The sequence below is a fragment of the Vidua chalybeata genome, chromosome 6 (genome assembly GCF_026979565.1).
Source record: "Vidua chalybeata isolate OUT-0048 chromosome 6, bVidCha1 merged haplotype, whole genome shotgun sequence".
Taxonomy (NCBI): Eukaryota; Metazoa; Chordata; class Aves; order Passeriformes; family Viduidae; genus Vidua; species Vidua chalybeata.
The window spans coordinates 1,922,478-1,942,011 of record NC_071535.1 but is presented as its reverse complement, the minus strand read 5'-3'; the positions used below and the strand labels follow the sequence as shown (position 1 = coordinate 1,942,011).

Here is a 19,534-nt window from a genome sequence, read left to right as displayed (position 1 = left end):
CGGGGCGGCCGCGGAGCGCCGGGATCCGTGAGGGGCCGGGAGCCGGGATCACGGCGGGGCCGCGGGCCGGGATCCCTGCGGGCCTCGGCGGCCGCCGCCGGCGCCATGAAGTCCCGCTTCAGCACCGTCGACATCCGCGCGGTGCTCGCCGAGCTGCGGCAGAGGTACCGGCACTCCCCGCCCGTGCGGCCCCGGGGAGCGTGGCCCGGCCCGGTGGGACCTGGTCCTGCCGCTGCTCCTGGCCCTGGCTCTGTCCCCGCTCCTCCTTGTGGCCCGGGGTCCTGGCGCCCCGCCGAAGTCTCCGGGCTGTGGGGGCTCTGCTCCTCCGTGGCGTCCCGCTGTCACAGCTCTGCCCTCAGCACTGCCCTGCCCGGGCTCTGCAGAACCCCCTGAGCCCCGCTGCCATCCCATCCCATCCCATCCCATCCCATCCCATCCCATCCCATCCCATCCCATCCCATCCCATCCCATCCCATCCCATCCCCATCCCATCCCATCCCATCCCACCCCGTCCCGTCCCGTCCCGTCCCGTCCCATCCCATCCCATCCCACCCCTGCCATGGCAGGGACACCTCCCCCTGTCCCAGGCTGCTCCAGCCCCAGTGTCCAGCCTGGCCTTGGGCACTGCCAGGGATCCAGGGGCAGCCACAGCTGCTCTGGCAATTCCAGCCCAGACAGGAATTCCCAATTCCCAATCTCCCATCCATCCCTGCCCTCTGGCACTGGGAGCCATTCCCTGGCTCCTGTCCCTCCATGCCTTGTCCCCAGTCCCTCTCCAGCTCTCCTGGAGCCCCTCCAGGCCCTGCCAGGGGCTCTGAGCTCTCCCTGGAGCCTTCTCCTCTCCAGGTGAACATTCCCAGTTTCCCAGCTGGGAAACTCCTCACATCCCTGTGGAGCTCTGGCACATTCCTGGTGTCCAGCCCCACTCTGAAGGGAGTGACTGACACCCCCAGGCCAGTTCAGAGCCCATACTGGGATTACTGGTGCCCTGTGCTGGCCAAGGAGCCCCAGTATCACCAGTTCATTTTACATCCCTGCCACAAAGAGGAGCACGGGCAGGAACTGGCAGCTGTCTCCATTTTGTTCATTAATATAAATTTCTCCATCTAATTTTCTCCCTCTCTTAACTGCTGTGTCTTAAGAGCAGTTTCTCCATCTCTCCATGGTTGTTGCTTCCAGCTCCTTCCATTAATCTTCCTTTGCTGCCCTTTTGGTTACTCCTTGGTGATTTATCATAGCCTGGGAATTTGATTTATATAACTTGGTAATTTATCATAACTTGCCCTTCTGTGCACTTTAATTGCCACTGGGATTTTTCCAGCCAGTTGTGTTTTGGATTCTCCAGAGCATTCCTTGTTTTTGGCAGCTTGTTGGGAATGAGAGTGAACAACGTTTATGATGTGGATAACAAGACCTATCTCATTCGCCTGCAAAAGTAAGAGCTTTAAACATCTTTATTTACAAATTCTTTACAAGTGCTGTGTGAAAATTCGAATTTTTAAATTGTCTGCAGTAATTCCTGACTTGTTTCCAGTGAGATTCTGCTGGTTTTTGGTAAAATGCAGTCATTTTTACCCAAAAAAATCCTTAGGAAATAGGATATGGAGAGGGAAACGCTGCAGAAAACCCTCTGCCAAGGGGTGGGTGGTGGGGTGGCTGCTCCTGTGCCACGTGGGATCCCAGAAGGTTCTCATTTGGGAGGGGTGCTGGGGATTTTGGGGTGCAGCTCCTGTGTTTTGCCCTCAGGCCGGAGTGCAAGGCCACGCTGCTGCTGGAATCCGGGATCCGCATCCACCTGACGGAGTTCGAGTGGCCAAAGAACATGATGCCATCCAGCTTTGCCATGAAGGTAAACGCAGCAGGGTGTGTGACTTGTGGGGTGGCTGCAGATCAGGAAGGAGTGGTCGCCTTCTGTCCTTGGGGGCAGGAAAATAGGGGAGGATTATCCCAGTGGATCCCAATCCTGCAGGTGGCTGAGGACAAGGGAAGAGCAAACGTGGGCTTGGGGTCACACCGCCGATGTTCAGTGCCTGAAAGAGTGAATACTTAAATTTGTAAAAACTTTTTATTAACTGTATTTATAGTTTTTATAAACCTTATTCATAAATTCCTTCTGGAACGTTGCTCCAGTAAAACCCTTGTCATTCCAGTTGGGCTGTGTGAATTTTTAGTTGCTGGATGCACACCCTGTGCTCCAGAGTCCTCTGTTTGAGTCTGCTGAGCTCTGGGGGCTCAGGCCTTGCTCCAGGCTCTTAGGCTGGGCTCCTGCAGGTGCATCCATGGGTAGATCCATGGGGATACAGCCTGGGATGACTCCCATGGATCTGTTTATCCTCTGGGTGCAGCCAGAAGTCACTCAGCAGAGATTCTCCAGGGTGGCTTTCGACGGCAGAGATGGGGGCAGGGATAATCCCAGTTCTCTTTAAAAAATAAACTCTTGGCATTTGAACCAGCTGCTCCCTTGAGCTAAACAAACAATGTAGAAAAAAAAAGTCTAATTGTTAAGATTTGGGCTCAATTATATTTATAATTATAGAAATGAAGGTGTTCCTTTGGTGAGCACCAACATTTTTACTCTTGTGATATTTGAGTTGAATAGGAAGTGGTTGGTGGCACAGGAGGGCTCTGTAGCCAAGCCATTCCCAGGTGTTTTCAGGTGTTTCCCAGACATTTTTCCCACCCCTCTGATGCCTGGAGAGGCTGCCTAGAACAGAGGCTAGACAGAGTTAAAGGGTCAAGGTGGGTATTTATTGAAAGGCCATCAAAGGGCACGCCTTGGGCAGTGCAGGAGTCTTGCACAGCCAGGTGGGACAACAATCACAAATTTTTCAGACAGATAAAAATTTGGTCTGTTTGCATATCAGAGGTTAATTGTCCAATTACAACTTCAGGTAATGAAGTCAATTATTACTCCAGGTTTGCCCCCTGTCCTGGTTTAGGGCAAATTTGGGAGAGAACCCCCAGAGGGGTTTCTCTAGACAGCAGATTGAATCGGCCCCTCCCCCAGCCACTTCAGGGAAAATACTTCCTCTGAGAAAAGTGGAAAAAACTGTTTATTTCACAGGCACGAAAGAAAAAAAAAATTGAACAACATTAAACAGTAACCCCCCCCCTAATTAATTCACCGTTGTTTACATTTTTCGGGGCTTGAACCAGTGAGGTGCCCTTGAGTTTCGGGCCTAGAGAGGAATTGTTTTGTCTTGGTAAAAGGGGAGAGACCAGCAGCTGAGTTGTAGAGTTACCCACTGAAGCAGCACCGGTTTGAAAAACATAGAAGCTCAAACTTCAGGCCTCCCCCGCAGTGCCGGAAGCATTTGAGGACGCGGCGGTTGGTGAGCGTGAGGCAGCTGGGCATGGACCGCATCGTGGACCTGCAGTTCGGCAGCGAGCAGGCCGCCTACCACCTGATCCTGGAGCTCTATGACAGGGTGAGGCAGGGCTGCCAGCGTCCCCCGGGGCAGGGACACCAGCCTGGCCTCGCTGAGGGTCCCTGTGCTCGCAGGGCAACGTTGTCCTCACCGACCACGAGTACCTGATCCTGAACATCCTGAGGTTCCGCACGGACGAGGCCGACGACGTCAGGTTCGCGGTGCGGGAGCGGTACCCGGTGGAGAGTGCAAAAGCTGCTGTGCCTCTGCCCACCTTGGACAGGTAATCCCACTTCCACAGCTCACATTTTGTGGCCAGTGCAAAAGCTGCTGTGCCTCTGCCCACCTTGGACAGGTAATCCCACTTCCACAGCTCACATTTTGTGGCCAGTGCAAAAGCTGCTGTGCCTCTGCCCACTTTAGAGAGGTAATCCCAAGTTCCACAGCTCACATTTTGTATGTTTGTTGTGGCCAGTGCAAAAGCTGCTGTGCCTCTGCCCACCTTGGACAGGTAATCCCACTTCCACAGCTCACATTTTGTGGCCAGTGCAAAAGCTGCTGTGCCTCTGCCCACTTTAGAGAGGTAATCCCCAGTTCCACAGCTCACATTTTGTGGCCAGTGCAAAAGCTGCTGTGCCTCTGCCCACTTTAGAGAGGTAATCCCAAGTTCCACAGCTCACATTTTGTGTGTTTGTTGTGGCCAGTGCAAAAGCTGCTGTGCCTCTGCCCACCTTGGACAGGTAATCCCACTTCCACAGCTCACATTTGGTGTGTTTGTTGTGGCCAGTGCAAAAGCTGCTGTGCCTCTGCCCACTTTAGAGAGGTAATCCCCAGTTCCACAGCTCACATTTTGTGGCCAGTGCAAAAGCTGCTGTGCCTCTGCCCACCTTGGACAGGTAATCCCACTTCCACAGCTCACATTTTGTGGCCAGTGCAAAAGCTGCTGTGCCTCTGCCCACCTTAGAGAGGTAATCTCAATTTCTGTTGGAATTGGAAATGCAAGGAATTCTCAGAGCTTTGGGCCTGTAAGCCAAAGTTTAGAATTAAACACGGGGTTTAATCTGAGACCTTGGAAAAGGCTTCCAAACTGAGGTGCTAGAAGTGAGAATGTGGATTTGTAATCTAAAGCAGAGTACATTAAGAAGAAGAAAGTTTTAGAGTTTAAGATATAGAAATAAAAGTAGTTCCACAGGTAAACAAGGAGTTTAGAATGCAGCACTGTGGGTTTGTGTGCCATAACAGGATTGGCTAAGAAAGCTCCCACTGTAGCATGGCTCCATAAGATGAAATATTTAAGGATTGGGTTAAAAGCATAAACATCCTTGCTGGCAGTGTTTTATTGGTCAATAAATCCTTAAAAGGTTTTGTAACTGGGGGTCTTGTGACCTCCTGAACTATCCAGTGAAGATGTGAGCCCAACTCACCCTTCCTGTTTATGTAGAAGATAAGAAAATAAATCACATCATCTAAAAAACTCAGAGGTCCCATCTCTAACTCATTCCAAACTCCTTCAGAAATCCCCATAAATTCCAGAGCTCATAAATGGTGTATTCATTGGGATAAACCCAAATTTGCCAGAGCTGTGAAAATCTTTGGATAGTTTATTACAGGCCATTTTTAGTTTCATTTTTTAAGGCTGGAAATGTTTTGTAGCTTCTAAGCGATGCAATGTTGTTTTAAAACAGATTATTCTTTGGAATTGCAACTTGCCATTTTCTCCTGCAGGTTAACTGAAATCATATCAAATGCACCCAAAGGGGAGCAGCTGAAGAGGGTTCTTAACCCCCTCCTTCGTAAGTGATTGGGCTTTGTTAGGAGGTGAAATGAGGTCACCCATTTGTGTGTGCTGTGTCATGCTGGAAAATTTGAATAACTTCTCACAGAGTCCTGGAGTGGTTTGGATTGGGGTTTGGAACCTTAAAGCCCATCTCATCCCACCCCCAGCCTTGGGCAGGGACACCTCCCACCCTGCCAGCCTGCCTTGGGAAACAGGGATTGATTTATTGATTCCAAGGCATCTGCACAGAGCTGGGCCTGCCCGTGGTGCAGCAGTGATGGCACCTGGCAGTGGCTCTGCTGGAGCTCTGCCTTGGGGCATTTTGCACCATCCTGGTACCAGACAGGAGCTGTAAGTGTAAAGTCAGCTTTTCCTGAGCACAGAAGCACATTTGTCATGTTTGAGGTCATCAGAACAAAACTGGTTTTCCTCCTGACCTGCCAATGCTGCTCAAGCAGAGAATTTCCTGAGCAGCTCAAATCACACCTGAGCATGACTTTCCCCATCTCTTGATTCTCTTTTTCACCACCCTTTTCTCTCTACTCTGCTCTACTCTTAAATAATTGCTAAATAATAATAATAATAATAATAATAATAATAATAATAATAATAATAATAATAATAATAATAATAATAATGTATAATTGCTGATTGGTGTCCCCCACTGATCCCAGTTGTGCTGTATCCATGCTGGAATTTGGTGATTCTGATCCTGTCATGTGGGAAGCCTTGGCCTCACGTGGTGTTACTGATCCAGTTACCAGGCACAGCTGCTCCACTCTAAAATCCCCACCATTTTTTCCCTTTGTGGGAATTTTGGCTGTTTCTCATCCCCTCCTCCTTACCCACCCATCCCTCCTGCCCCTTCCCTGATTTTTGGTACTTCTCACTCTTCTCACACTCTTGTGTCCAGTTTTTTTTTTTTTTTTTTTTTTTTTTTTTTAATGCAAATTGTGAATATTTCTACAGATGATCCTTCACTGTTTCTTTTTTTAACAGCTTATGGGTCCACTCTCATTGAGCACTGCCTTATAGAAGCTGGATTTTCTGGAGCTGTCAAAATAGATCAACATCTGGAAAATAAAGGTGTAATATTTTAAAGGCTGGGCCACAAATATGGGGATTTTTATGTCTGTGTAGTGTTTTTTTTCCCAAAGAGATGAGTAAACCTATGGTTCTGACCATATGGTTTTGGTTTTTAACGTTTTTAGCTTGGGGACCAGCCTTGTTTACATCAAAACTCTTGATTTGTGCATAAATTGGAGATAAAATATCAGATTGTTCTTGTAGTCTAAATGGTTTTATAGTGAGACACCACCTCACCCATGAGGTGAGTTCTGGTTGTTTGACAAGAAGAATTAACATCCAAGTCTTTATTTGTAGCAAACATTGGGGATTTGGTAAAGTAGCAGCTTTACATTTATTGGGAAATTAAAGATTTGGGTAATAAAATCAGAAAATGTTTTCCTGCAGTCTTATTTTCCTCGTGTATTTTATATTTGCCATAAATCCAGAGGATTTTTTCCTTCCTACTGCATTATGGTGCAGTAAATAAATAACTTCTCACAGCTTCTGCTTTATGCTTTGCCCCTGCAGCTTTAATTTTATAAAGAGCTGGGATTTGTGGGGTCTTTTTTTCCTCCTGAAACTTGAATAATTATGTGCTAAAAGCATCTAGATAAATTTTTATATTAAAAATTTCCCAGATGTAAACCTAGACTCCTGTTGAAAATGAGCAATAATTGCAGGGATGAAACATTTCTGCTGTTTTCCCTTCAGAAAACCTTGAAAAGGTTCTTTCAGCTCTAGAGAAAGCAGAAGAATACATGGCCCTCACTGACAACTTCAGTGGAAAGGTGGGTCTGGGGTGGGCTGTCAGTGATTTGGAATTGCAGAGTTGAGCTGGCAAGCAGGAATTGCTCAGGAAATCCCAATTCCTGCTGTTCCCAGCTGTGGATTTTATTCCTGGGTATCAGGTGCTGATGTGGAATGAAAATTGCTTCTTTCCACGGGCTGGGCAGCAATTAAATAATGCACAGGCAGATTGTATAAATCCTGGGAGATTTGCACTTGGGTTTTAATAGGTTCTGTAATAAATCCTGCACAGAAACTCTGCATTTATGGGATAGTCCTGAGGGCTGGAAGAAGTTCACTTCTTTTTCCAGAAGAAATTGGAGTCAAGACAATTCCAGTGGGGTCAGGCACAAGGTTCCCTGCTGGAATTACTGATTGATAATACCTAAACCTTTCCACAGACAAATGATATTTTTGTCTTCTTTCAGGGTTATGTTATCCAGAAAAGGGAGAAAAAGCCAAGTCTGGAACCAGATAAACCAGCAGAAGATATCTACACGTAAATATTTGAAGTATTTCTTCCCTTTCTTTCTACTAGTCTGCATAACAGAAATTAGTTTTTAGGTGATAATATCAAATGTGTATTTTACAGATATGAGGAATTTCATCCTTTCTTGTTTTCTCAACATTCAAAATGTCCCTACTTGGAATTTGACTCATTCAATAAGGTACAGTGCTTTTGCTGATGCTGTACTTAAATGCTTGAATTGACTGCTGCTAAAAAGAGTAATTAAAACATACTGCAGGGGTTGTTAATGAAAGCAGAGACCTTGGAAGGGATGAATCATTTTATGGATAAATGTTTGATGAGAAAAAGCCACCCCCAGCAGGGCCTTTGGGCTGCAGCTGGGCAGTGCTGGCTCCTGAGCTCAGATCCTGGAGTGTGGAACCTGTGAGGGAGGTGGAAGCTTCCAGTCAGAGAGTCCCAAATGTTTTGTCCTGAGAGCTGGAATCTGAGTTGTCTCTGGAGTTAACAGTTGTGGCAGACATCACATTTACACTTCTTCTGTTCCTGCCCTGAAAGCCTCAGGCCTCTTATTTGGTGTTTCCGTGGGCACTGTCCTTTCTGGTCCTTGACTCATTAACATCTGGACTAATTAATTGCCTCTTGTTCTTGACCTTGATCTCCAGAATTCCCACTCCACGCTCCTGCCCTGCTTCCTGCCTGAATTTCTGTCATCTCCTTCACTGATCACAGAACCCCTGAATGGTTTGGCCTGGAAGGGACTCAAAACCCATCCAGTGCCACCCCTGCCATGGCAGGGACACTTCCACTGTCCCAGGCTGCTCCAGGCCCCATCCAGCCTGGCCTTGGGCACTGCCAGGGATCCAGGGGCATCCACAGCTGCTCTGGGAATTCCATCCCAGCCTCTCCCCACCCTCCCAGCCAGGAATTCCCAATTCCCAATCTCCCATCCATCCCTGCCCTCTGGCAGTGGGAGCCATTCCCTGTTTTGTAGCTTGTCCCTTGTCCCCAGTCCCTCTGATGATCTAAACAGCCCCAGACCTTCCTCATCTTTGCTTTGAGCACAGCTGGAGCACCAGGAGCAGTTCTTAGGCACTCTGGGTCTTTGTGCTTTTGTCAGTGAGCCAGTGAAGCAGCAGGGATTCAGGGCAGACAGATCTGGCTTTGCAACCATTTAATCTGAACCAAAGCAGCTTTTCCATCATTTCTTGGCAAAAAGACGAGCCATTTGCTTGGCCACTGTTTTCCTTCTGTGTGTGCAGTGAGACTCAGCCCTGAGTGTGCTGCTGGATTCATCCCATGGGAAGGGGAATGGAGAAAGCTCCTGGAGGTTGTCTCAGCCTCTGTCAGCTCTTTTAGTGCTTTGCAGCCCTTTGCAGGGACCCTCCTGTGCCTGCTCTGAGCCAGGCCAGCCTGGGGATTCTCCAACCTGATCTCTCCTGCAGGCAACAGACGAGTTCTACTCCAAGCTGGAGGGGCAGAAGATTGATCTGAAGGCCTTGCAGCAGGTGTGTCCTGATCCTGGCCTGGGCAGCTGGGATGCCTCCCACATTTCCAGAGGCTTCTCTTGCTCCTTGCAGTGATCACCTGATGCCATTTGGTAATGGCATCAGGTAATCACTGCAAGATTATATATAAATATGGTTTTATATAAAATATATATTTTTTGCCATCTTGTATTTAAAAGGAAAAACAAGCCTTGAAGAAACTTGAAAATGTCCGTAGGGACCATGAGCACAGACTGGAAGCTCTCCAGCAGGCTCAGGTAAGACAGATTTTGGGTTTTAATTAAAAAAATGCGTAATCACACCACCATGGGATGGTTTGGTTGGGAGGGAACTTCAATCCCATCCAGCTCCAGGGGCAGGGACACCTTCCACTATCCCAGGTAGCTCCAGCCTGGCCTGGAACATTTCCAGGGATTGGCAGCACTGGAGTTGGATCTTCTCCTGTGCCAACCACTTCAATCCATCCTTGGATTTCTTCGCCACTGCTTCCATTTTTATCAAAACTGCTGCTGAGCAGGTGTTTGTCTGCAATGGCTCCAAGCTCCTCCTTTCCCTAAGGAAGCTGATAAGCTGAAGGGAGAGCTGATAGAGATGAACCTGGAGGTGGTGGACAGGGCCATCCAGGTGGTGCGCAGCGCCTTGGCCAACCAGATCGACTGGACCGAGATCGGGGCCATCGTCAAGGAGGCCCAGGCCCAGGGGGACCCCGTGGCCACGGCAATCAAAGAGTTAAAGCTGCAGACAAACCACATCACCATGCTGCTGAGGTGAGTGCACTGCATCGGGAGCTTAGAGAGTTAAAAATACCCCAAAATAGCTTTTTTTTTTTTATACCCAGAAGTCTTGGTATAAAAGCTGGGACGTGGCAAAGTTAACCTGTGAATTTTTAGTTACCTCGCTTTCAGAAATGGCACTTTATAGAATAAACTTGTTTTCAGTCAGTTCTTTGGATTGGAAAAATTGGGCTCTTTATCTTCTGCTTTTGTTTTCTTTTTTCCCCCCCAAATATGGGCAACTCCAAGACAGAAAAGGGTTGGCACAAAAAGCTTCCTGTGTCTGCACAGTGTGAAGGGTTTAGAGGCTCCTTGGGCCATTCCTAAAGTTCTGAGAGAAGTAAATTAAGAGCACATTGCACCAAGGATTAAAAATTAACCAGTTCTCTTATCTTAATCATCTGATGTTGTGTGTTTTTAGGAACCCCTATGTGTTATCTGAAGAGGAAGAGGAGGATGACGATGCTGACGTAGAGAAGGAAGAAACAGAAGAACCAAAGGGAAAAAAGAAAAAGAATAAAACCAAACAGTTGAAGAAACCTCAGAAAAACAAACCCTCATTGGTTGATGTTGATCTCAATTTGTCTGCCTATGCCAATGCCAAAAAGTAAGATTTTTCAGTAAATATGTGTTTTTGTAGGAAAAAAATTCTCTGGGTGTGCAATTATTGGTGATAATATTGCAGGAGGAAGGGTTTTGGGATGTCTTGTTAAAAATTGAAATAGCAGCTTGCCCTGAGCTCTGGGATGGGAATTGCCCTGGTGCAGAGCAGCTGCTCTGTGGCTCACTCTGATTGAATTTTCCAGTTCTGCCCATGGAACAGAAGGCAGAGGCCTGGGATGAGTGGGATAAGGGCAAAGGAGTGGATCTGCTGGGATTTCAGGACAAATACTTGTGTTTCACAGGTACTATGATCACAAAAGACATGCAGCTAAGAAAACTCAGAAGACAGTGGAAGCTGCAGAAAAGGTATTTTTTTCCCTTGGCTTTTAGAAGATATTTAAATGGAAAATCCCTCCCACTCCTCAGTGGGAAATCCTGACCTGATCTGAGCAGCCCTAACAAAACATAAAAGGAAAAACAATCACCCAGGGTTGTTTTATTCTTGACATTTGGAGCTCAGTGGAGGATTGCAGATCCCTGATGGATCCTCCTTTTCCACGAGTAGCATTGGGAATACTCAGAGCAGGTGGAGATACTGACAGACCAGGACTTAGAGTGGAAAATCAGTGGGAATCCAAGAGCTGATCATTTCAGGGGGCAGCTCTGCAGGGTGGAGTTTTAAGAGCAGGGCTGCACTGTGATCAAGTCCAGAGCCATTTCCTACCAACTTTCCCAGTGTTCAGTGGGGAATTCTGTGATTCCTGCTGGATGGTGATGGTGCTTTCTGTCCAAACAGGCTTTTAAATCAGCTGAGAAGAAGACCAAGCAAACCCTGAGGGAAGTTCAGACTGTCACCACCATCCAGAAGGCCAGAAAGGTCTATTGGCAAGTACAGCTCCATCATCCTTCTCTCATGTCCTGTGTCAGGATGGATCTTCCCTGGCTCCGGAGTGGAGCTCTTTAGGATTTCTCAGCACTGCACTTTGGATGGAGTCTCCCTAAAGGTTCTTCTCAAAGCCAGAGGATCCCAGAATGGTTCCCAGGGACAGCAGCCCAGAGCAGCCGTGGCTGCCACGTCCCTGGAAGTGTCCAAGGCCAGGCTGGACATGGCTTGGAGCAGCCTGGGATGGTGGAAGGTGTGGTCCAGTGGGACTGGATGATCTTTAAGGTCCCTTCCAGCCCAAACCATTCTGGGCTTCTGTGCTTTAAAAAACAACAAACAAATGAAACAAAACCTCAAGGCTTTTAATCACCTAATGACTGAATTATTAAAATAAATATAAATAGGAGGACTGTGCTGCTTGTTCCATCTCCAGATCTCACTGCCAGTGATGCTGTAGTTGCCCCATGCCTTCTTTTTATGTCCCGGGCCTGTAGATGGAAGTGGATGGAAGTAAAAATATTTTCAGTCTCATCAATTGTAGGTGCTGAGATGGATATTTTGAGTTTGGTATCAAAAACCACCTGTGCAATGTTCTGTTAGTTCCAGGTGTTACTCACACTGAGGATTTGCTGGCATTTGGCAGGTTTGAGAAGTTCCTGTGGTTCATCAGCTCTGAGAATTACCTGGTGATTGCTGGCAGGGATCAGCAGCAGAACGAGCTGATCGTGAAGCGCTACCTCAAACCAGGTGAGCCCATGGAGGGCATGGGAGGGGTTTCCTCCTCTTTCCCACTTCTCTGCGTGTCCAGGAGTGACATGGGAAGGTCTCTCTGCTTTGTGGGCCTTGGATCAAAGGGAATTTCGGTGATGGGAATCCCTCTGGTGCCACGGGGTGAGAGCAGCTTGGATGGGCTCCCCTCAGGAGCAGAGGAGCTGATTCTCCCTGGGACAAGGATGGACTAAAAGGCTTCTGTGTCCCCACCCTGCCCTTTGCAGCCAGACCAGGCATTTCCATCTCACATTAGAGGCTTCCCTGGCTCCAGGGATGTGTGGATCTGAGGGAAGTCTCCTCTTTTCCCAGGGGACATCTACGTGCACGCGGATCTGCACGGAGCCACCAGCTGCGTGATCAAGAACCCCTCAGGTACCTGTGGGGCCCTGGGGGCAGGAGCTGGCATTGCCTTCCCTTGGGATGGGAATCAGTCCTTCCTGGGAAGCTCCCGGGCTGGGTTGGGGCAGGATTTGATGGCTCCTGGTGTGCTGGGTGTTCCCAGGTGAGCCCATCCCGCCGCGGACGCTGACGGAGGCGGGGACCATGGCCCTGTGCTACAGCGCTGCCTGGGACGCCCGCGTGGTCACCAGCGCCTGGTGGGTGTCCCACAGCCAGGTGAGCACATCAGCCTGGAGCTCTGCAGCCACAGCTCCCCTGGGAACTGGGATGTGACCCCAGACAGGGGCCCATGGGTGTGGATCAAACTTCTGTGTGAGGGTGGGGAGGTCACACCAAAGGCGTGCTGGTTTTGTTGATGCCTCAGGTTTTGGCTTTTGTATTTTTCACATTCTGTGCTGCTTTAGTGTGTGGGTCTGAGCTTCATATCAGGGGATGGTGAGCTCTCTGCACAGAGCAGGGAGACAAATGATCCAAAGCTCAGGCCCAGGAGCACAAACAGCGTGGGCTGGAGAGAGAAAAACAAGCAGGATGGGAGTGCCTGGGCTAAAGCTGGGATGGGACAATGAACTGCAAGGTGCAAATGGAGCAGAGCTGATCCCAGTGAGAGCCCCCGGGAGCGCTCGTGCATTTTGGGACCATTTTGGTTCCTCTTGGCTGCAGCCCTGGCTGGGCTCTGGTGCTGCCCAAGGTGGATCCATGGAGGAGATCCTTTGAATAAATCCCTGCTTTATTCTGTGACTCCATCCAGCCTCTGCTCCAGGGCAGCCTGCTCAAGGCATCATTATTCCCTGAATGCTCCTGAGTCTGTCCTGGGTTTATTTCCTGAGTTACTCACCCAGGACTCCTAAAACACAGTGCTGGTAGGGTGGGACTGGATTGAAACATCCCTTAGGAAAATTCCCTGCAAAGGAGAGGAAGAGCCCCTTGGATATGGAGTCCTGCAGAGCTGTTCCCAGGAGTTCAGCTCCTGTTGAGCCAGTGTTTCTCTTGGTGCTGTTGTCACCTGATGTTGGCCTTCTGTCACAGAGGTTTTTTGCAGTTTATCGTGGTTTTCTTTTAGGTTTCTAAAACTGCCCCCACGGGAGAGTATCTCACTACTGGCAGCTTCATGATCCGAGGTGAGGCATGAGGGAACAGAGGGAATGGGATGTTTTGCCAAAGGTGCTGGGCTGTCCTGCAGTGGCAGCAGATCCCACTCTTCTCCCAGAAATCTGTTGGGAATGACTTAGTCTGAGTATCAGGCAGCTGCAGCAGCAGTTTGAGCTGAGCCCTGGGCAGAAGTTCATTAACTCAGCTGCTTTTGAGTTCTCCTTTTCTCATCCCAGAGATAAAATAAACCCCAGTGTCATTTTTTGGTAGCCTAAAGCCTCTAATAAAAAAGAATTTTGGAAGTACATCCTGCAGCATGGCTGCTAAACCTCCTCATGAGACTCTCCCTTTGTTTTTCAGGGAAAAAGAATTTCCTTCCACCTTCCTATCTGATGATGGGCTTCAGCTTCTTGTTTAAGGTACAGCTATTCCCATGCAGCTCCTGCTGGCTTTTGTAATTTGCTTTGAGCTGCAGGAGGCTTATTTTCCACATCTTGCTTATCAGTGTATTCCCAATTACTTCTTTTCCCACTGGGAAAAATCCCATAAAAAGCTTCTTGCTGATAATGACTCTGCTTTCATTTCCATCTCAGCCCAGTGTGCACTGTCTGCATTCCAAACAGACTCTGGACCTTCCTGCCTCTGCCAGGGTTGTTATCCCAGCTCTGTTTGGAATCTGAACATTTCTCTGTGTCACCCTGACTTACGAGGTTGGCAGACTTGGGTCTGGTTTAATTTTCTTGCCTTTTGATGGCAGGAAGTGTTAGAAAGGGAAGAAGAAGCTGAGTGAGTTGTTGTGTGAGCATCACCAGGCCTGACCCAGAGGCTCCTCGTTTTTAGGTGGATGAGAGCTGTGTCTGGAGGCACCGGGAGGAGAGGAAGGTCAAAGTCCAGGATGAGGATCTGGACACGGTTTCCAGCAGTGCCAGTGAGCTGGTGGCTGAGGAGGTGGAGCTTTTAGGTACAGAGGGGGGACTGGGTGATCCCAGAGTTTGGATCAGTGATAGGACAAAGGGAAATGGTTTCACACTGACACAGGGCAGGGATGGATGGGATATTGGGATGGAATTCCTGGCTGGGAGGGTGGGGATTCCCAGAGCAGCTGTGATCCCTGGATCTCTGGAAATGTCCAAGGCCAGGCTGGACAGGGCTTGGAGCAGCCTGGGATAGTGGAAGGTGCCCCTGCCCATGGAAAGGGGGTGGAACTGGATGGGATTTAATGTCCCTTCCAACACGAACCATCCTGGGATGGTGGATCAGTTTGGTATTCCTGTGTTTTCCTGCCCTGGATGCCCCAGATGGAGGAGACAGCAGCAGTGAGGAGGAAAAAGCAGAGGCTGAGGGAGCTCCAGAGGCTGAGGGAGCTCCAGAGGCTGAGGGAGCTCCAGAGGATGAGGAAGCTCCAGAGGATGAGGAAGCCACAGCTGAGAGCACCCGTGAGGAGGGCATTGCTGAGCAGGGAGGAGGGAACACTCCTGCTCCAGAGGCTGAATCCGAGGAGGACGATGGAGACTCTGAGGAGGAACATCCAGAGCCCAAGAGGGAAGTGGAGGAGGAAGAGGTGAATTATCCAGACACCACAATTGACCTGTCACACCTTCAGCCCCTGAGGTGAGAGAAGCAGCAGCTGGGGCACCTGAGGGTCTCCTAAAACACTGGCAGGACAAGGCTGGGATGCATTGCCATCCCTTCCTTCCATGCTCAGCAATGGGAATGCTGAGAAACTGAGCCCTGAGCAGCCTCTGCTCTGCTGAGGCTGTGGGATGAGCTCAGCTCCCTGTTGTCCCTGGGACTCCTTAGAGGGTGCAGGGAGCAGGGATTGGGTGGGTGCTCACGGGAAGCTGCACACTGGGGCTCCCTTGGGCTGTGTTTGTCACTTGTGTGCGTGTGAGAGGAGCTGGCAGAGAGCTAAGATTGTTTTCTAAAGTGAATCCCAGTGTTCCTGCCTTTTCCACTCACCAAAGCTGGGATTGCCAAGCTCTGGAAAGCTGAAAGTTAGAACCAAGCTGCTGATGTCTGGGCTGTGGTTGGTGTGTCCATGGTGAGCTGCCCTACATCTGCTGATGAACTCCTTCTCCATCTCCCCACAGATCCCTGCAGAAAATCATCCCCAAAGAGGAAGAGCCCAACTTGGTAAGGTCCCAGCTCCAGTGGGTGGCCCAGAGCCCTGGGAGCTGCTGGGCAGGATCTGCCCTAAACTGCCTTTCCCTCCTCAGAGTGACAGCAGGGCCCAGGGCCGGAGGCATCTCTCTGCCAAGGAGAGGAGGTGAGAGCCAGTGGGTGTTCCAGGGAATCCCAGAACCCCAAGATTGTTTGGATTGGAAGGGACCTTGAATCCCATCCCAGTCCACCCCTGCCATGGCAGGGACACCTTCCACCATCCCAGAGTGCTCCAAGCCCTGTCCAGCCTGGCCTTGGGCACTGCCAGGGATCCAGGGGCAGCCACAGCTCCTCTGGGCAAATGCTTCTTCCCCATTCCCTCCCCACGTCCTGGGCACATCTGTACCCACCCCAATCCATGCCCATTGTCCATCCTGCATTTCCAGGGTCAGGTGCTGCTCCTGTCCTTTGGGAATGCTGGCTGGGAACAGTTTTACTTGTGGGCTGGAGAGGTTTTTCTGAGGAGGGGCTGCCTCCAGTGTTCCTCTGGATCCCTGTGACAGGGAAGCAGGGTGGGAATGCTGTCAGGAGAGCAGCAGCTTCTCTCATCACCACAAATGAGGATGTTGTGATTGTTCTCCTTAGAGAAATGAAGAAAAAGAAGCAGCAGAACAACTCTGAGAACTCGGAGCTGTCTGAAGAGAAGCAGAAGGAGACAGAGACAGAGACCCAGCCTCTGGCTGCTCCCAACTGCCACAAGGCAGCTCCAGCCCCTCAGCCCATCAAGCGGGGCCAGAAGGTGGGCAGGGACCAGGGGGACCCTGGGCTGAGCTGTTGGCATGGAAACGTGGACAGCAATCCCACATTTCCCAGCCTCCCGTGGCTGCTTTGGTGGTGCTTTGAGTGGTCTCAGGTGATGGTGCTGGGGGTTAGCACGGGGCTCACTGGAACCAGTCCCTTGCCTACTGGTGAACTGCTCTGAAAGAGTTTGGGATACCGGGAAGGAAAGAGCATTGGGGTCAGCGTCTGTGCTTGCAGCACTCTGCTAAAAGTTGTCATTTCTGAAGCTGTTGGTGCTTCCTCCTGCAGAGTAAAATGAAGAAGATGAAGGAGAAGTACAGGGACCAGGACGAGGAGGACCGGGAGCTCATCATGAAGCTGCTGGGGGTGAGGGGGGAGTTGAGCCTTCCCCAGGGTGTGGTGGCTCTGGTCACCAGCCCTGACCACCTGTGTCACCACAGTCTGCAGGCTCCAACAGGGAGGACAAAGGGAAAAAAGGGAAGAAGGGGAAGACAAAAGAAGAGGCAGCAAAGAAGCAACAGCAGAAACCCAAACCCCAGCGCCGTGCAGCAGGAGGGGGCAAGGAGACCCTCCCAGCAGGAATTGTGCTGCATGAGGCACAGGACCCAGGCCTGGATGAGCTGCAGGAGGACAAGGTGAGGAGTGGGATGGGAAGGTGAGGAACAGGGTGAGAAGGTGAGCAGCTCTCTCCTCTCCTCTCCTCTCCTCACCTGTCCATGGGTCTGTCCTTGCTGGGGCTCTCTGGGCTCTGTGTAGCTCTCTCACCCGGGAGGCTGAGCAGCTCCCCTTGGATTTTGGGCACTGTGGAGAGCTCTGTGGCTGCTGCCAGGGTTCAGGGAGCCCACTGGATTCCCAGAGCAGCCCAAAGCCCTGCAGCAATCCCTGTGCTCATCCTGTTCCCAGCACAGCCAGGATGGGCTCAGAGCAGTCCCGAGGCTCCCGTTCATCCAACAGCTCCCCCTGAGCCAGGTGTAACCGAGCTCCCAGCCCTGCTGCTGGCATTTGCTCTCTCTGAGCCCCATCTCCTCCTCCCAGCTCGGCGTGTGCCAGGCAAATTAGAGGTTGGAAAGAAACACTCCACCCTCCCACCCACAGCAAAGTGCTGCTCTCACCTTGGTTGTGAAACGAGTTCAGTTCTCTTTGCAGGGAGAATGGGGCTTTCTGGGGCCTGCTGGTTAAAGAATTTCTTGGGGAACGGGAGGCAAAGCTGCTCTGTGGTTCCTGCAGGCCTGATGTGTCCTCTCTTTGTGTGTGCAGGAGGAGCAGGACCAGGAGCAGCCAGGACTGGAGGTAAATGCTCAGATCTGTAAGGGCTGAGGTGGGGCTGTGTTCCTGCTGGGACTGGGACATGGGGGAGCCCTCCAGGACTGTTTGAACCCACTTTAACTGTATTTTTAAAATTAACCTCCTTTTCTGCCTGCCCTGCTCATCTCCACACCCCCATAAACCCAGAGCTGGCTCCAAGGATGTTTGCCCTTGGATTTTGCCTTGGTGCCTCTGGGCTGGATGACAACACAATGAGCAGTGCAGGTTCTTCAGTTCAGAAGTTTGTTTACATATAAAATACCTTCAAATTTTCTGTAATTACTTTTGTGTAATTACAGGCTGTGGGTGTTGCCCAGGGCTGGGAATAAGTGAATTCCTTTAAATTCCTCATGGATAAGGATAATGGTGAGGGAGCTTTGGGTGACTCTTGGTCCAAAACCGAGATCCAGCCAAGGATGTGATTTTAGTGATGAAACAGGATCAGTCACAAATCCTGGCTTGGGAATTCCATGCCAGATCCATGCTCATGGAACCATGGAATGGTTTGGCTTGGAAGGGCCCTTCAAGGCTGCTGTTCCACCTCCTGCCCCGTGACCCCAGGGAGGGCTGAGCACAGGGCCTGGTCCCAGTGGAGCTCTTTGTCTCCCAGGAGAGCGAGGCCCTGCTGGACTCCCTGACTGGGCAGCCCCACCCCGAGGACATCCTGCTCTTTGCTGTCCCCATCTGTGCTCCCTACACAGCCATGACCAACTACAAGTGAGTGGCAGCACCTCCCGGGGAGGGCACGTGGTCAGTTTCTTTTATTGACAGAAACCTTTCCTTCGGGCAGGTATAAAGTCAAACTCACTCCAGGCACCCAGAAGAAGGGCAAAGGTATGGTGTGAGAGCCCTGAGTCCTTTCCTGTGCTCTGCCTGCTGAAGGCAGTGTGGTTTTCCAGGCTGTTTCACTCTTCCCTGTGTTTTTCCAGCTGCCAAGATTGCCTTGCACAATTTTATGCAGTCCAAAGAAGCCAGTGCACGAGAGAAGGACCTGTTCCGCAGCGTGAAGGTGAGGCTGGCTGCAGCGTCTCCTCTGCAAAGCAGCAGCAGCCAAACGTCCCCAAGTGCCAGTTTGGGAGGAAATGCTGCCAAAACTGAGTGTGCTCTTGGGTTTTTTTAGCAGTGGAGTTTGTCTGTACTCCTGGGGAAGGTCAGAGAGTCCTGCAATGGTTTGGGGTGGAAAGGATCTTAAAAAGCCATGGGCAGGGACACTTCCCACTATCCCAGGCTGCTCCAAGCCCCATCCAGCCTGGCCTTGGACACTCCCCAGCTCCTCTGGGAAAGCCCAGCCTGGGAAGGACCATGAGAAACTGAGCCTCAGTGGGAGCACTGGGCCTTCTGCTTCTGCATTGTGTCACTGTTTGAGAAAAGCAGTAGCTCCCAAGAAACCCTCTGGGTTTGGGAGTGGGAATTCCTGGAGCAGGGGCAGGAGCTTGCACTGGGAGCTGAGGTTGGAGATGTCCTGGTGCCCCTCCCTCCCTGCCAGGGGCTCACCAGGGCCAAGGAAAGGATCATCCCAGTGCTCCAGAAAGGCTTTCCTGCTGTGGTCACTTTCTCCTCTTCCATGTTCCCTAGGACACAGATTTGTCAAGAAATATTCCTGGGAAGGTGAAAGTGTCAGCACCTCACCTCCAGAACATGAAGAGGAAGTGATTCCGTGCTGGGGGCTCTGGCCCCAAACCGGACCTGGGGCTGGGACAGACGGACACAGACCCACGACCAGGACTGAATTCCAGCACCCAGGACCTGCATTCCTGGTGGTTTAGCTGGACTCTGCTACAAATTGCAGATAAATGTGGAATTAAATTGCTGGCATTTGGTCAGGAATGTCCTCCCC

At 50.5% G+C, this 19,534-nt stretch overlaps 1 protein-coding gene across 1 annotated transcript; it reads left to right on the top strand.

Moving 5' to 3' along the window:
- On the top strand, positions 1 to 19,528 carry NEMF (nuclear export mediator factor). The gene is made up of 33 exons (XM_053946561.1): positions 1 to 164; positions 1,367 to 1,435; positions 1,747 to 1,849; positions 3,303 to 3,428; positions 3,503 to 3,651; positions 5,094 to 5,161; positions 6,145 to 6,231; positions 6,925 to 7,001; positions 7,428 to 7,498; positions 7,592 to 7,667; positions 8,911 to 8,973; positions 9,153 to 9,230; positions 9,532 to 9,740; positions 10,168 to 10,353; positions 10,652 to 10,715; positions 11,146 to 11,234; positions 11,876 to 11,979; positions 12,313 to 12,375; positions 12,506 to 12,618; positions 13,463 to 13,520; positions 13,852 to 13,910; positions 14,332 to 14,452; positions 14,790 to 15,102; positions 15,582 to 15,624; positions 15,708 to 15,757; positions 16,237 to 16,390; positions 16,681 to 16,758; positions 16,833 to 17,027; positions 17,650 to 17,682; positions 18,308 to 18,414; positions 18,488 to 18,531; positions 18,627 to 18,706; positions 19,273 to 19,528. The coding sequence occupies exons 1-33, from the start codon at positions 106 to 108 to the stop codon at positions 19,348 to 19,350; spliced, it is 3,267 nt and encodes a 1,088-aa protein (XP_053802536.1). The 5' UTR covers positions 1 to 105; the 3' UTR covers positions 19,351 to 19,528.
- The last annotated feature ends 6 nt before the right edge of the window (positions 19,529 to 19,534 follow it).